Source organism: Narcine bancroftii, chromosome 5 (assembly GCF_036971445.1).
Source record: "Narcine bancroftii isolate sNarBan1 chromosome 5, sNarBan1.hap1, whole genome shotgun sequence".
NCBI lineage: Eukaryota > Metazoa > Chordata > Chondrichthyes > Torpediniformes > Narcinidae > Narcine > Narcine bancroftii.
Genome location: NC_091473.1, coordinates 155313542 through 155329166, shown reverse-complemented (window position 1 = coordinate 155329166; position 15625 = coordinate 155313542). Strand labels below are relative to the sequence as shown.

Sequence of the window (15625 nt, the reverse complement as noted above, 5' to 3'; positions counted from 1 at the left end):
GGGCCGAACTGGCCTGTTCTGTGCTGTAAGTGGCTATATGGTTAAGATTTTCCCTTAAGGAAACCATGCTGGAGTGGCCAGTTCTGTCTGGTGCCTGCAATTATTCAGTAACCTCATCCTTGACACTCGACTCCAACATCTTCCCAAGCATTGACGTCAGGCTAACCGGTCTATAAATTTCCTTTCTGCTGCCTCCCTCCTTCTTGAACAGTGAGGCGACATTTGCGATTTTCCAGTCCTCCGGGAACATACAAGAATCGATTCCTGAAAGATCATTACCAAAGCCTCCTGCTACTTCTTTCAGGACCCAAGGGTGAAATCCATCTGGTCCTGAAGACTTGTTTACCCTTAGACAATTCAGCTTTCTGAGCACCTTCTCTCTTGAAATAGTAACTGCACTCACTTCTCTTCCCTGATACCCTTCCACACTAGCCCGCTGCTCATGTCTTCCACAGTGGCGGCTGATGCAAAAACACTCACTTAGTTCCTCTGCCATCTCCTTGTCTCCCGTTATTATTTCTCCAGTGTCACTTTATAGTCATCCCTTATCGACTCTCACCTCTCTTTTCTTCTTTATATACCTGGTTTTTCATATCCTCTTTGATATGATTTGCCAGACTTCTTTCATACTTCTTTTCCTTCCTTATGAGTTGTTTTAGTTACCTTCAGTAAGATTTTGAAAACTTCCCAATCCTCTATCTTTCCACTAATTGTTGCTTCCTTGTCTGCCCTCTCTTTTGCTTTCATATTGGTTTTAACTTAAGACTGTTCATCTTACAGACCAATTTCCCGTCTAAATTATGATGCCTAGATTTTGTCTAAGATTCTGGCCTCTACATTAGAGAATGTTATGGCCTCTAATTATTTCTGAGGATCAAAGGGGATTCATCAAAAGGACATTATCTTTTAGATATTCTTGATTCGCCCACAGTTTTGTTATCTGAGTGTATTATCTCTTTAGATGCTGAAAAGGTATTCGATAGAGTGGAATGGGAATATTTATTTTGTGTACTGGAGAAATTTAATGTAGGTTCTCGATTTATTAATTGGATTAAATTGATATATCTATCCCTATAGCTTCAATTAAATCCAAACCCTTTAAACTGCATTGTGGAATCAGACAGGGTTGTCCCTTAAGCTCTCTTCTATTTAATTTGGCTTGGGGACCATTTGTGGTCACTTTTCGGCAATCAGCACAGATTTCTGGAATCTCTCGAGCTGGAAATATTTCTAAGGTGTCTCTCTATGCTGTTGATCTTCTGCTATACACATCCAATCCTGACCCTTCTATTCCACATATTTTGCTACATCTCAGTAACTATCTCGGCATTACTATTACTAAAAAGTTTCATCATTTGTTTAAGGAAAATTTCTTTGCCCTACTGAATCATGTTAAGAAGTCTCTATCTCAATGGTCTCTCCTTTTGATGACTTTAATTGGACAGGTTAATATTATCAGAATGAATATTGTGCCTAAATTCTTGTATATCTTTCAAGCTGTACCTGTTTTTTGTTCCTAAATTCTTTTTTGATTCATTAGATTCTCCCATCTCTTTGGAAAAACAAGCACCCACCTCAACAAAAATTCCTTCAAAATACTGATAAAAGGAGGTTTGGAATGACTTAATTTTAGATTTTAATACTGTGGAGCGAATATTAGATCTATTGCTATTTGGATTCTTTACGATGAATATCAAAGTGCTTCAAGATGGATGGACCTAGAGATCAAGGCTACTCTCCTTTCGATACTTGGAGCTCCCTCTCCTTTTTTAACTGATAAATAGGTCGTCAGACACACTTTGAGAATTTGGGTTTCAATTTAGAAAACATTTTGGTTACCGTTTTTTATTGATTTGCCCTCTTCTATATAATTATTTTTTTCTACCTTTGGTCCAAGATATCGGTTCTACTCAATGGCTAAGCTTGGGTATCCAATCTTTTCTAGATGTATATATTGACCAAAACTTGAATTCTTTTGAACAATTATCTCTTAAATTTAAAATACCTAAACATCACTTTTATCATTATTTACAGATCAGGAGCTTCATAAATTCTTTAACATTGAAGCTTCTGCAGGATTTAGATTTTAAACTTATTTGGCAAGTGTAGAATTTTAAACCTAATCATGAAGGATTGCTTTCTGACCTTTATGAGTTTCTTTCAAGATCTAGGGATTGTTCCCTGGGTGGTGTTAAGAAAATATGGGAACAAAACTTTCAACAACCATTTGCTGAAACTAGATGGAATATGTTCACTCATCTTCTCTTTGTGGTAGACACTCATTAATTCAATTTAAAGACATCCATCAGATAGCTGAAGGTTACCTTAAATTCTCCTCAAAATGTGATAATCACATAACAGAGGAAGGGACTTTGTATCATCTGTTTTGATTCTGTCCTTCTCTCTTTCATTTGTGGCAAGGGGTAATTCACACATTATCATTAGTTCTTAATATTAACTTGACTCCAGCCCTTTCATTGGTATTTTTGGAGTGAGTGGCCAATGGATTTAATACTGACTATTTCACAATCCCACATCGTGGTTTTTGCTTTGCTCATTGCTAGAAGGGCCATTTTTCTGAGTTGGAAAGATGCTGTCCCTCCCACTCACACTCAGTGGTTGTCAAATGTGACAACATGTCTGTCTCTAGAAAAAAAATAGGTGTTCTTCTACTTTCTTTCTCTTTGGGGTCCTTTTCTCAATTACTTTCAAAACATAGATTAATCATCTCTGCTTTTTTTGATGACCCCCATAGTTAGGGTTAGGGTTAGTAGTGGACTCCTTAACTTGGTCGGCAACCCTCACCGGCTGGGGTTTCATTCTTAGATGAGGAATCTGGGGTTTTTTTTCCATTTAACAACATGGGTTCCTGTGTAACGGTGTAGCGGGCCGAGTGACCGCGCGAGTAAACGAGCCAAATCACCGCAACATGTGGCTGGTCCAAGATGTCGCAGGCTCTCATTCACTACCGAGAAGGAGCCCGTGCCTAGCGACACGTGCGAGCTAAGGAGCCCTCCACTTCCACATGGCGCAATTACATCACTTCCAGAAGTCGGAGGGTACATCACCGGAAGTGGGCAGGCCAGCGCAAAGACATGGGGAATTCAAACCAGTAAAATCAGTCTTTGGTTTACACTCACCTTGTATGGATGTCTCCTTATTTAGTAACACTTCCCCAGTGGATGATACAGTGGTGATCACTGACCATCTCGTGCATTAGCTTGGAGGGGTTTCTGTTTCTCAGGTCCTGCATGTTGAGGATTCTAATGGCACACTCATGCCGGCTGACGATTGCCACAACCTCAGGAGGATTTGACATCGGCCAGCTCGCCAAGGACCAGAGGGAGGAGGCAGATGTCCAGGCGTACTGGACAGCCATCACCAGACTGAAGGTCAGAGACTTCTGCCCCACACCAGGAGAACTTGGTCCCCAAGGCCGATCCTATCTGTGACCTGGAGACTGAGGGTTTTCAACCAGATACATGGTGTATCGCACCCCTCCATAAGATCCACAGTCCTCCTGCTCTCGGACAAGTTCGTGTGGTATGGACTCCATAGAGACGGTACCCTATGGGCTCGAACCTCCTTGCAGTGTTAGTGCGCCAAGGTGCATCAGCACACCAAAGCCCCCCTGCAGTCTTTCGAGCTGGCACAACGCAGATTCAAACATGTCCATGTCAACATCATCGGCCCTCTCCCAGTAAACCAGGGTATAAGGTACCTGTTCACAACCATCGACAAGTTCACCCGCTGGCCAGAGGCGATACCCATGGCTGCGTGTGATACAGAGATGTGCGCCCAGGCTTTCCTCGCCACCTGGGTCGTGCGTTTCAGAGTCCCAACCCACATGTGCGAACCGGGGAGTGCAATTCACTTCCTTCCTCTGGTCCAACCTGGTGAAATTCTGCAACAGCCAGGTCCACCAGAAGACGGCCTACCTTCCCCAAGCAAACGGACTGGTTGAACGGTTCCATTACCACTTGAAGGCTGTGTTGAAAGCCCGACTAACCGGGCCAAACTGGATGGACGAGCTCCTGTAGGTACTGCTCGGGATCTGCACAGCACCGAAGGAGGACCTGCCAGCATCATCTGCAGATGGTGTACAGCGCACTGCTCTCCATCCCAGGGGACCTACATTTCAACTCCCCCAGCTCACAGACCAGCACATTAGACATCTTGCACATTAAACATTCTGCCAACGAAGGCCCCTTCAAGGTACTGCAGAGAGATGGCATGGTGTTCACATTGGACACTGGCGACTGACAGGACAGATTCACAGTCGATTGCCTCAAAGTCACGCACCTGGACTCCGACCTGTCGGCTCTGGACCCCCGGGTCAAGCGCAGAGGTAGACTGCTCAGAGAGCGGTGGCGATTCTTGGGGGGAGGCGGAAATGGGCCGAGCAAACACGTGAGTAAATGGACTGAATCGCCGCAACACGCAGCTAGTCCAAGATGGCGCGGGCTTCCCCTCACTGCCAGGAAGGACCCTGTGCCTAGCAATACGTGTGGGATAAGGAGCCCTCTTTTTGGTTTATTTTGGCATTAACCTCTATTGTTAATTTAAATATTTCTGCGCCTTTCCTCATTCTTGCAGAAATTCCAGCATTTCTCTGCTCTCCCTGCAGGTGAGCCTTTCCAATGAACACAGGCCAGTTCCCCACTCATACCCCTGTTGTCCCCTACATTCCACTGGCATCCAGACAGGTCTGATTTTAGTTTCTCCCTCTCCACCTGCAGGTGAATTCTATCATGTTATGATCACTCCTCCCAAGGGCTCCCAACCTTCAGCTCCCTTATCGACTCTTGTTCATTATACAATATCCAATCCAAAATTAGGGAGACATATATAGAACGGTGGGTGTCTGGAATGAATCACCAGGGGTGATGGTGGAGGCTGGTACAAGAGACATTTAAAGGATTCATAGACCAGCACACCGATGCAAGAAAAATAGAGGGTGTGAGGGAGGGAAGATTCAGATCGATCGGCACAGCAACATGGGCTGTAGGGCCTGAACTGGGCTGTTTGGCAGTGTGGAGTTGGTGGATGCAGGTTTTATTTCAACATTTGAGAAATGTGGGTCCATACATGGATGGGAAGGGGGTGGTGGGCTTTGGTCACAGTGCAGGTTGATGGGACTTGGTGAGACATTGGCGTAGGTAAGATGGTCTGAAGGGCATGTTTCTGAGCTGTAGCCTTCTACGGTTCTCTGGACCAGTTTTCCCAATTCCCAAGAGGGGGCACGGTTAGCATAGCGGACAGTGCAGTGCTGTTACAATGCCAACGATATGAGTTTGAATCCATCGCTGTCTGCAAGGAATTTGTACGTTCTCCTCATGTCTGTGTGGATTTTCCCCAGGTGTTTCGCTTTCCTCCCACCCTTCAAAACATACAGCGGCTGTAGGTGAATTGGGTGTAAATGGGCAGCACAGGGCCGTGGTCCAGAAAGGCCTGTTACTGAGCTATATGATGAAAGAAAAATGTTCTTTCAACAAAACATTGACTGTCCACTCCCTCCATGGGTTCTGCCTGATCCACTCATTTCTCAACAACATAAGTTGTTATTTTTGTCGTAGATTCCAGCCATTAGTGTCCAATGTCTCCAACAACTCACTTGATGCTGATGGCGAATTCCTCCAAATCCTTTGGTCTCTGCCGAACAAGGAAAGTGCTGTCCCTGCGGTGGATCAAGGTAGCCTCTGCCTGCAGCCGATCGATGGCTCCAGCAAACCTGGCCAATGGGAAAATTCGACCAGTTACTTCTCAATCAGTGGAATGAAGTCAGCCACAGCAGAAAGGATCTGCTTCACCCATGGCCCCACACCAGGATATCCCAATCCCAACTCGGGTTGTTGAGACAAGAGTAAAATGCCCCATGTTCTAGATTGTGGAAACAATGCCAATTACTTCCCAGTCCTTCGAAGCATTGTGGTCTCATGTTGTCATTGTCACCTGCCACAAAATGGGAATAAACAGGTCATTCTCAGATTGAGAGGCTCTGACAAGTGTCGAGCCAAAGGGATCGATTTGGCCCCTGACTGTTCTCAATTTGTACAATTAATTGTACGGGGGAACCAACTGGAATATATTTGCTGACAGAAAGCTTAGAATCAGAATTTATCGTCATGACCAAGTCATGAAATTTGTTGTTTTGTGGCAGTATCACAGGGCAAACATTTATATAAACCCCCTGACCACAATAAACAATTTAATGCTTGAGAAGTCAAAGGAAGATAGTGTGTGTGGTCATTTATCACTCAGGAACCTGATGGCTGCGGGGAAGAAGCCACCCTGGTGCTTTGAATAGCAGGCTGCAGGTGAGGTTGTGGACGGGGCAAGGTCATGGAGCATCTGCAGAAAATGTGAAGTCATCTCATTTTGTGGGGAAAAAAAATAGAAAAGCAGAGTAAAATGGTTGGTTTCTCTCTCTGACAAGGAGAAGCTGCTTTTGGCAGCAGCTAAGGCCTCTTGCACGCTGCAATGAAAAAACAGTTTTTCCTGCTAGGGTTGCTGTAATGGCAGCTTGCAATTGGTGTGGACATGGGAGAGTCGGGAGTGGAGACATAGCACTGCTCCACAAGGTCCTACTGCTCAGTTTGGATGCCAACGACCCCATACAGGCTTTAAACAGCCTGTTAGATGAGCTGACTGTTTTATGAACATCCTACAACTGCAGGTTTGTCTTTAAGATGGTGGTGCCTGTGCTGGGCAGTGGACCACAAGGGGGTTGCAGAACTAGAGAGCAGCTGACTGGGGCTGGGCACAAAAATGGGAAGAACACCCCCGTGTTGAGAAGGAGAAGCAGAGGAGATGACCTACAGGACGTTGAACACAGCAGCAGCTGAAGGACCCATACAGGCTGTGGGTGACACAGTTGGGGGACCTGCATGGGCTGCTGGAGACTGGCTGATGGGAACCAGGTATTGGAGCCAGGATTCAAGGGGGGCTCTTTAAGGCTTCCTGATCGTGTTGGAGGTTGAGATCTGGAGCCTGGGTCGCTGATGGAGTCTGGGCAGCTGCGGAGGCTGGAGGCGAATCCATGTACTCAGTGACCCGGAAGGGACTCTGGTTCTCTTTCTCCTGTTGTTAGGTGTGCCAGGCAATGCTCACGGGGACTCTCTATTCTCCTTAAGGCAGGCAAAAGTTGATGTATATCAGGTAATTACATTTTTAATGTATTATTACCTGACAATAAAAGGAACCTTGAACTTTAACCTGTTGTACAGTACTGAGTTTGTTTTACCTCCCCACACACACTGTTAGCTTTTTTAAATCTTTAAATTAAATTTTAAAATTTAAACAAAATGCATAATAACGTTTGGAATGGTGGGAGGAAAGCGGACTCCTCCGGGGAAAACCCACACAGACATGGGGAGAACGTACAAACTCCAGTCTGATACTGATTGCTGGCACGGTAAAGGCATGCTAACTGCTACACCAACCGTGCCAAACCACAGCCAGCACTGCTTTCACCTACTGACTCAAAGGCCATGTATCAATAGTTGTGGATGGAATTTCATAGAGTTGTTGACACTAACACAGTTGGCAAACAACCTGTTTCAGTGCAGTGACTGGACCTGGCATGTGGTCTTCAGAGAGACCAGTTGTTTGGAGGCCAAGTTGTAGCCGTAACTGATTAATGGTGAGATTTTTTTTTAAAACCTTAGTTTTGCCCAATTGTAAGAAGATCTCATCATTAACCACTGTTAGTGTCCTCGACTACCGTACAGTCATAGCTACAACTTGGCTTCCAAACAATGTCACACTGAAGACCTACAGCCACCATGCCTAAACAGGCTGTTTGCCAAGCCTGTCAGTGCAACTATGTGAAATTTTGTCCTGGAAGCACAAGCTTAAAGGATCTACATACCAGGCAAGTTCCAAGTAATCCACACGTTTTGGAACCTACAAACAAAGCAAGCAATTGATCAGGAACAGAGAATTGTATGGATCAGTATATGAAACGACAATGTTGTGGCCATTATAAAGACATGGCAGTGGCAAGGGCAGGTTTGGCAGGTTGAAGATAAAGGGGAGGGAGGGAGGGTTGGGAAGTGGGATTGCTAATCAAGTACGACATCACAGCTGAAGAAAGGGAGGATCTTGCGGGGGGATTGTGGGTGGAAGTCAGAAACAGGAAGGGAGTGATCACTCAGTTGGGAGTTTCCTGTGGGCCTTGCCATAGCTTCTGGCCATGGAGGGGCAGACACGCAGGAAAAGGGGTAAAGACAAACGTTGCTGTCAAGGGGGAACTTCAATATCCCTAATATTGAGTGGTACCTCCTTGGTGCAAAAGGGTGAGATGGGGCTCAAGATGTTAGGTGTGGCCAAGGAGGGTTGTTGATGCAGTTTGTAGACAGGCGACGACAAGAGTGTTCGAGCTGGACCTGATACTGAGGAATGGACCTGGCCAGCTGATGGACTCTCTGGCTTTTCTCCCGCACAGCCAATGTCGAATCCACTTCACTACTTCACCATGAATACTGAGTGTCTGAACCTTCCTGACTAATCTCCTACAAGGGACCTTATCAAAGACAACATCCATAGGCTTTCCTTCATTAACTTTCCTGGGAACCTCCTCAAAAAACTGTACAAGATTAGTTAAACATGACCGACCACTCACAACACGATCCCTAATCAATCCCTGTATCTCCAAATACTGTGCATCAAGTACCTGTATATTTCCTTTGGGAAGCAGCATATTGGGTTTTGGGGATTTATTGACTTACAACACCATCCATTTACCAACACAATTTCACAACTGATGACAATTCTTTCTCTATGCTGGTCCATCCGATGCCTTGTTTTCTCATGGAGAGTTACAAGCATTTTCTTTTGTGAAGACAGAATCAAATAATTTATTCAATTGTTCTCCCATTTCCTGCTTCCCTAGTTGCGGCAACATTTTCACTCAGAACTGAGGGAGTGGTCCATAACTGGAATGATCTCTACCAAAGGAAATTGTAGAAAGGGGCATGATTCTGATACTCAAATGACATTTGGACACATTTATGGAAGGGAGGGTTCACAAGGATGTGGCACTAATGTGAGCAAATGGGATTTACCCAGAACGCCAACTTAGGTGGCATATTCTGAACTGTAAATTAGGGCTGCCAGGGCTGTTGGAGGATTGTTACTGGAGAGTTCTGGGGGTTAATGTGGTGTATTGGGGGTACAGGGCTATTGGATGGAGTTGGTGGGTAGGTAACTGATGAAGCAGTGAAATGACAGGAAATTGGACCAAGAAAATAGTACATTTTGAACATTACCTACTCCTGGGTGCCAGCCATACTCTGAACTAAAGAATTGTTAGTGGCACTCACACAGGGCAACGGCTTGACGCAGTCTCTTGGGAAGAAGCCCACTTCCCTCGTTGTCAGGTTTCGACCCTGCAAGAGAAACGGAACGAGTGTTATACTGCAGCTAGGTGATGCCTCGTGCAGCCTGCAGGGATAGCTCAGGGTTCTCAAGCGCAGCCAGTCCATGCACAGCAGGATGTCACACACAGCAAAGTGAGAGAGATCAGATAGGCTGTGAATGATCCAAGGGGAGGAGTAGCAGAGAGGACCACTGGGCCAAGGGAAGGGGTAGCAAAGAGCACCACTGGGCTGAGGGGAGGGGTAGCAGAGAGGACCACTGGACCAAAGGGAGGGGTAGCAGAGAGGACCACTGGACCAAGGGGAGGAGTAGCAGAGAGGACCACTGGACCGAGGGGAGGGGTAGCAGAGAGGACCACTGGGCCGAGAGGAGGATAGCAGAGAGGACCACTGGGCTGAGGGAAAGGTAGCAGAGAGAACCACTGGACCAAGGGAAGGGGTAGCAGAGAGGACCACTGGACCAAGGGGAGGGGTAGCTGAGAGGGCCACTGGACTGAAGGGAGGGATAGCAGAGAGGGCCACTGTACCGAGGGGAGAGGTAGCAGAGAAGACCACTGGGCTGAGGGGAGAGGTAGCAGAGAAGACCACTGGGCCAAGGGGAGGGGCTCACTCCAAAACTCCTAGCTTCAGTCCCAGGGAAGTTTGGTTACATGAGATGAAATGTTTCCTCGCACCTCCCACCAGATAGAGTGTGCCTCTGCACCGTGAACTTCGATAATGTCTCCCTGCTGAATGGTGATCATTGGACCGGAGTTGGGGGGTTGTGGAGTTCCGTCATAATACTTGGTCACCTGCATCCTCGGCAGTCCTGGAGGGAGAGATCAGGGCAATCATTACCAATCTGTCAGCCATCATTCTTCAGCCCCCAGCCACAACCCCAGCAGTGAATCTCATAGCTGACAGCTCTCGTTATTCCTAATTGTTGGACTTGATCCCAGTCTGTCAGATGGCCTGTTTCCATGCCTTAAACTGTTATATGGTAAATATTATGTGGAGCTGCTGCTCAACAGCTGGACACACATTTATTTGCAAATGGAAAATCAAAGGCTGAAAGGTCTTCATCAGCGCGGCCTTCTGCACGGTAGTTTGACTGAGTTTCCAAAAGGATAGGCAACAGCAGGTGGTGACCTTTGCTGCTTTGGTCTTGTACATTTACAAGGTTCCATGTGGTTGGCTGGTGGCCAAGGTTAAATTAGATGGGATCCAGGGGGGTTAATCAACTGGATGCAATGTTTACAGTGGAAGTCTCCAGAGGGTGATCAAACAGGCCCTTTGATCTACCATGTCTGTGCCAAACACAATGCCTGAATTTAACTAAGCCCCTACTGCTGGTAAAAGATCCATAACCTTAAACTCTTGCATATTCAAGTCTCTCTCTCTCTCTCTCGTTCTTAAATATCAGGATTGAACCTGCTTTTGTCCTTGGAGGTCATTCTAGGCACCTACTTGGTTCGGCTGGGAGTCGGAGGAGGAGCTCGGAGAGAGTCGGGCTGGCAGTCGGAGGAGGAGGAGCTTGGTGAAAGTGATGGGGTTAATTGGTCAAGGGGCCTATAAAAGGAGTGAAAGGGGAGGGAGTGACCAGTGAGGAGTGGAGCAGTGAAGGAGTGGAGACTTGGGACTTTGGCTCGAGGGGCTTCGGTAAGAAGGCACTCCCTGTGTGATAAGGTGTCCTTTTTGGTTAGTCTTTTAGTACTATTTGTTTAGTTTTTCTTTTTAAATAACCTATATACATTGAGAAAGGAGGAAATGGAGTCAGTTGGGGTAGTTAAGTGCTCCAATTGTGGGATGTGGGAAGTCGGAGACAGCACAGTTGTTCCTGACGACTACACCTGCAAAAGGTGCATCCAATTGCAACTCATGAGTGACCGTGTTAGGGAGCTTGAGTTGCAATTGGATGAACTGAGGATTATAAGGGAAGCAGAGGCAGTGATAGAGAAGAGTTACAGGGAGACAGTCACCCCTAGAAGGCAGGAGTCAGGGAATTGGGTGACTGTGAGGAAAGGAGGGAGAGCGCCAGTGCAGATTACCCCTGTGGAAGTGCCCCTCACCAACATGTATTCGGCATTGGATACTGCTGGGGCGAACAGCCTATCAGGGACGAGTCGTGGGGGTCAGGTCTCTGGCACAGGGGCTGCCCCTGAGGCTCAGAAGGGATAAGAACAGGGTAATTTTGGTTGGGGATTCACTTGTCAGAGGGACAGATAGGAGGTTTGTTGGATGAGATCGGGGATCCAGGTTGGTCTGTTGCTTCCCTGGTGCTAGGTCTCTGATCAAGTTCACAGAATTCTGCAAGGGGAAGGTGAGCGGCCAGAAGTTGTGGTCCATGTGGGGACCAATGACTTAGTTAGAAGTGGGGATGAGGTCCTGAAACAGGAATACATAGAATTAGGCAGGAAGTTAAAAAAACAGGACCTCTAAGGTAGTAATCTCTGGATTGCTGCCCGTGCCACGCGCTAGGAGGATGTGGAGGATGAATGCGTGGCTAAAGAGCTGGTGCAGGGGGCAGGGGATAAGATTTCTGGATCATTGGGATCTCTTCTGGGGAAAGTCGGACCTGTACAAAAGGGACGGACTCCTCTTGAACTGGAGGGGGACCAATATCCTGGCAAGTAGATTTGCTAGAGCTGTGGGGGAGGGTTTAAACTAGTTTGGCAGGGGGGTGGGGAGCAGAGTTTGTGAGCAGTGTCGGGTGCATGGCCACCTAGTTAAGAATGATAAAGATAACAAAGGTAGGATGGAGGTTAAGGTAAAAGGTAGAAAAGGGAATATATGTGAGGGTCAATCCAAAGGGTTTCAATAGGTACATTAAAAGTTAAAGATTAGTGAGAGTTAAAATTGGACCCCTTGTCGATAGGGAGGGTCGGCTGAGTGAGAAGTCAGAGGAAATGGGGGAAATTTTAAATGATTTCTTCTCCTCTGTATTCACTAGGGAAAAAAATATTGAACCAGTTGAAGTAAAGAAAAATAGTGGGGAAGTCATGAAGCATATAAGGATAACCGAGGAGGTAGTGATGGCTGTGTTGAAAAAGATAAAGGTGGATAAATCTCCCGGACCGGACAAAATATTCCCAAGGATACTCAGGGAGACTAGTGTACAGATAGTGGGGCCATTAACAGAGATATTTAGGATGTCACTGGTCACGGGGGTAGTGCCAAAGGATTGGAGGGTGGCTCATGTTGTTCTGCTGTTTAAGAAAGGGTCCAAATGTAAGCCTGGAAATTATAGACCTGTGAGTCTGACGTCTGTGGTGGGTAAGTTGATGGAAAGTGTTCTGAGGGATGGTATTTACAAATATTTGGAAGAACAGGGATTGTCAGGGGTAGATCATGCTTAACAACCCTTATAGTTTTTCAAGGGGGTTACAAAAAGGATTGATGAAGGGAAGGCTGTGGATGTTGTCTATTTAGACTTTAGGAAAGCTTTTGACACAGTTCCCCACAGGAGGTTAGGAAAAAAGGTGGAGGCATTAGGTATAAATAAGGAGGTAGTGAAATGGATTCAGCAATGGTTGGATGGGAGGTGTCAGAGAGTAGTGGTAGAAAATTGTTTGTCAAATTGGAGGCTGGTGACTAGTGGAGTTCCTCAGGGATCGGTCCTGGGTCCACTATTATTTGTTATATATATTAACGATCTGGATGTCGGGGTGGAGAATTGGATAAGTAAGTTTGCGGATGATTCAAAGATTGGTGGTGTTGTGGACAGTGAGGAAGATTACCGTAGATTAAAAGGTGATATAGGAAGGCTGGAGATGTGGGCTGAGAAATGGCTGATGGAATTTAATACAGATAAATGTGAGGTGCTACATTTTGGAAAGGCAAATTTAAATAGGTCATATACATTGAATGGTAGACAATTGAGGAGTGCAGAGCAACAAAGGGATTTAGGAGTTATGGCAAATAGTACCCTCAAGGCTGATACTCAGGTAGATGGTCTGGTGAAGAAGGCATTTGGAATGTTGGCCTTCATAAATCGGAGTATTGAATTCAAGAGTAGGGAGGTTATGATGAAATTGTACAAGGCATTGGTGAGGCCAAATTTGGAGTACTGTGTACAGTTTTGGTCACCAAATTATAGGAAAGATATAAACAAAATAGAGAGAGTGCAGAGAAGGTTCACGAGAATGTTGACAGGATTTCAGGGTCTGAGTTCCAGGGAAAGGTTGTGCAGACTGGGGCTTTTTTCTCTGGAGCGTAGAAGATTGAGGGGGGACTTGATAGAGATGTTTAAGATTTTAAAAGGGACAGACAGAGTAAACGTGGATAGGCTTTTTCAATTAAGAGTGGGGGAGATTCAAACTAGAGGGCATGGTTTAAGAATGAAGGGGGAAAATTATAAGGGGAACATGAGGGGAAATTTCTTTACGCAAAGGGTGGTAGAGATGTGGAATGAGCTTCCGGCAGACGTGGTCGAGGCGGGATCATTGGTTACATTTAAGGAAAGACTGGATCGTTACATGGATAGGAGAGGACTGGAGGGGTATGGACCGGGTGCTGGTCAGTTGGACTAGGAGGGTGGGAATTTGTTCCAGCATGGACTAGTAGGGACAACGGGCCTGTTCTGTGCTGTATATGGTTATACCACATTCTGTGCTAAAAACCTGCCCCCTCACACCTCCTCTAAACTCTTCCCTCCACCACCTTCAACATATGCCCTTCAGTTTGTGATATTTTTACCCTGCAGGGGAGATTCTGAAGTAAGAACACGATGCTGGAGAAACTCAGCAGGTTTAGCAGTGGACTTTATATAGCAGAGATAAAGATACAGAACCAACATTTTGGGCTTGAACCCTCCAACAAGGTTTGGAAAAGTGTCAGCAGGCGACTGGTTAGAAAGAAAGGTAGCAAAGGCAGGAGGTGATAGGTGGAGAAGGGAGAGGGAGGGCACCCAGCAAGCAGGGGAAGGACGGATAGCTGGGTGAACAGAGAGGGAAGTTGTTGGGGGGGGGGAGTAGAGCTGAGGGGAGGACAGGGGGAAGGGAGGGGTAAGAGGAGAGCAGGCTAGCAGAAACTGGAGAAATTGATGTTAATTTCATCCAGCAGGAGAGAGCCTGGAAAAACAGGTGTTCTTCCTCCAGTTTATGGGTGGTCTTGGTGGGATTGTACATGAGGCCATAGACAGACATGATCATGGGAGTGGGACACAGAAATGGTGGTTTGCCACTGGGAGGTCTCTGTGCTGATGTGGATGGAGTGAAGGTGCTCAGTGAAATAATCTCCCAGTCTGTGCCCAGTTTCTCTGTTATAGAGAAGGCCACAGCGGGAGCACTGGATGCAGTAGATGAAGTGTTGCTTCACTTGAAAGGTCTGTTTGGGGTCCCAAACTGTGGTGAGGGAGGAGGTGTAGGTACAAGACTGGTACCTTCTGCACCCACAGGGGAAGGTGCTGGGATGGAGGGATCATAGAGGGAGCAGACCCTATGGAAGGCAGAGAGGGGAGGCAAGGGGAAGAGGTAGTGGGATCGTATTGTAAGTGACAGAAATTCCGGAGGATAGTGTTTAGGATGCAGAGGCTGGTGGTGTGGTAGGTAAGGGCAAGGAGAATTCTGTGTTTGTTGCGTCCGGAAGCAGAGGGGGCCAGGGCAGATGAGCAGGAGGTGCGGTTGAGGCTGAATTGATGGTGGTGGGGAGAAAGCCAAATTTGAGGAAGAAGGTGGACATTTTAGATGATCTGGACTGGAAGACCTAATCTTGGAACTGTTACGGCTAGAAACATCTTAATTACACGTCCTCACACCCTGTTCCCTGCAAGGATTCTATCCCCTTCTCTTAATTTCTCCATCTCAGCTGCATCTGTTCCCTGTAAAGACGTGACCAGAAATGCACATAATATTCCAAATGTGGTTGTACAACTGTGACATGATTCCCTCCCTCTTGTACTCAATGCCCTGACCAATGAAAGCAAGCACACGTTATGCATTCTTTACAACCCCATCTACTTATATGGCCACTCTCAGTGAGCTATAGCCAGGTACCTCTGTACATCTCTGCCTCATAGATAGGATTGTCGAGAGAGGTTTTTTGGCACTTTGGCCTTCATAAATCAAAGTTTTGAAAATTGAATATGGGCTGTTATATTGGACAAGATATAGGCGAGGCCACATTTGGAACATGGTGTGCAACAACAGCTTAGGATTTCCCTTCTGCACAGCCCTCCATTTTTCTCAGCCCCATGTACCTATCCAATCATATTAAAGTCCTGCTCTACCTGCCTCCACCACTGTTTCCGGCAGTGCATTCCATGCACCCAC

The 15625-nt window shown here is 46.4% G+C and overlaps 1 protein-coding gene across 2 annotated transcripts in view; it reads right to left on the bottom strand.

Moving 5' to 3' along the window:
• Window positions 1-15625, bottom strand: part of LOC138764095 (guanine nucleotide exchange factor VAV3) — a 280714-nt gene that overhangs the window by 48435 nt on the left and 216654 nt on the right. For both annotated transcript variants that reach the window (XM_069939464.1, XM_069939466.1), the window contains exons 20-23: window positions 10052-10185; window positions 9324-9389; window positions 7871-7905; window positions 5615-5731 (exon numbers count right to left, since the gene is read on the bottom strand). In XM_069939464.1, the coding sequence (XP_069795565.1) occupies window positions 5615-5731; window positions 7871-7905; window positions 9324-9389; window positions 10052-10185 (352 nt within the window). The remainder of the gene's footprint in view (window positions 1-5614; window positions 5732-7870; window positions 7906-9323; window positions 9390-10051; window positions 10186-15625) is intronic.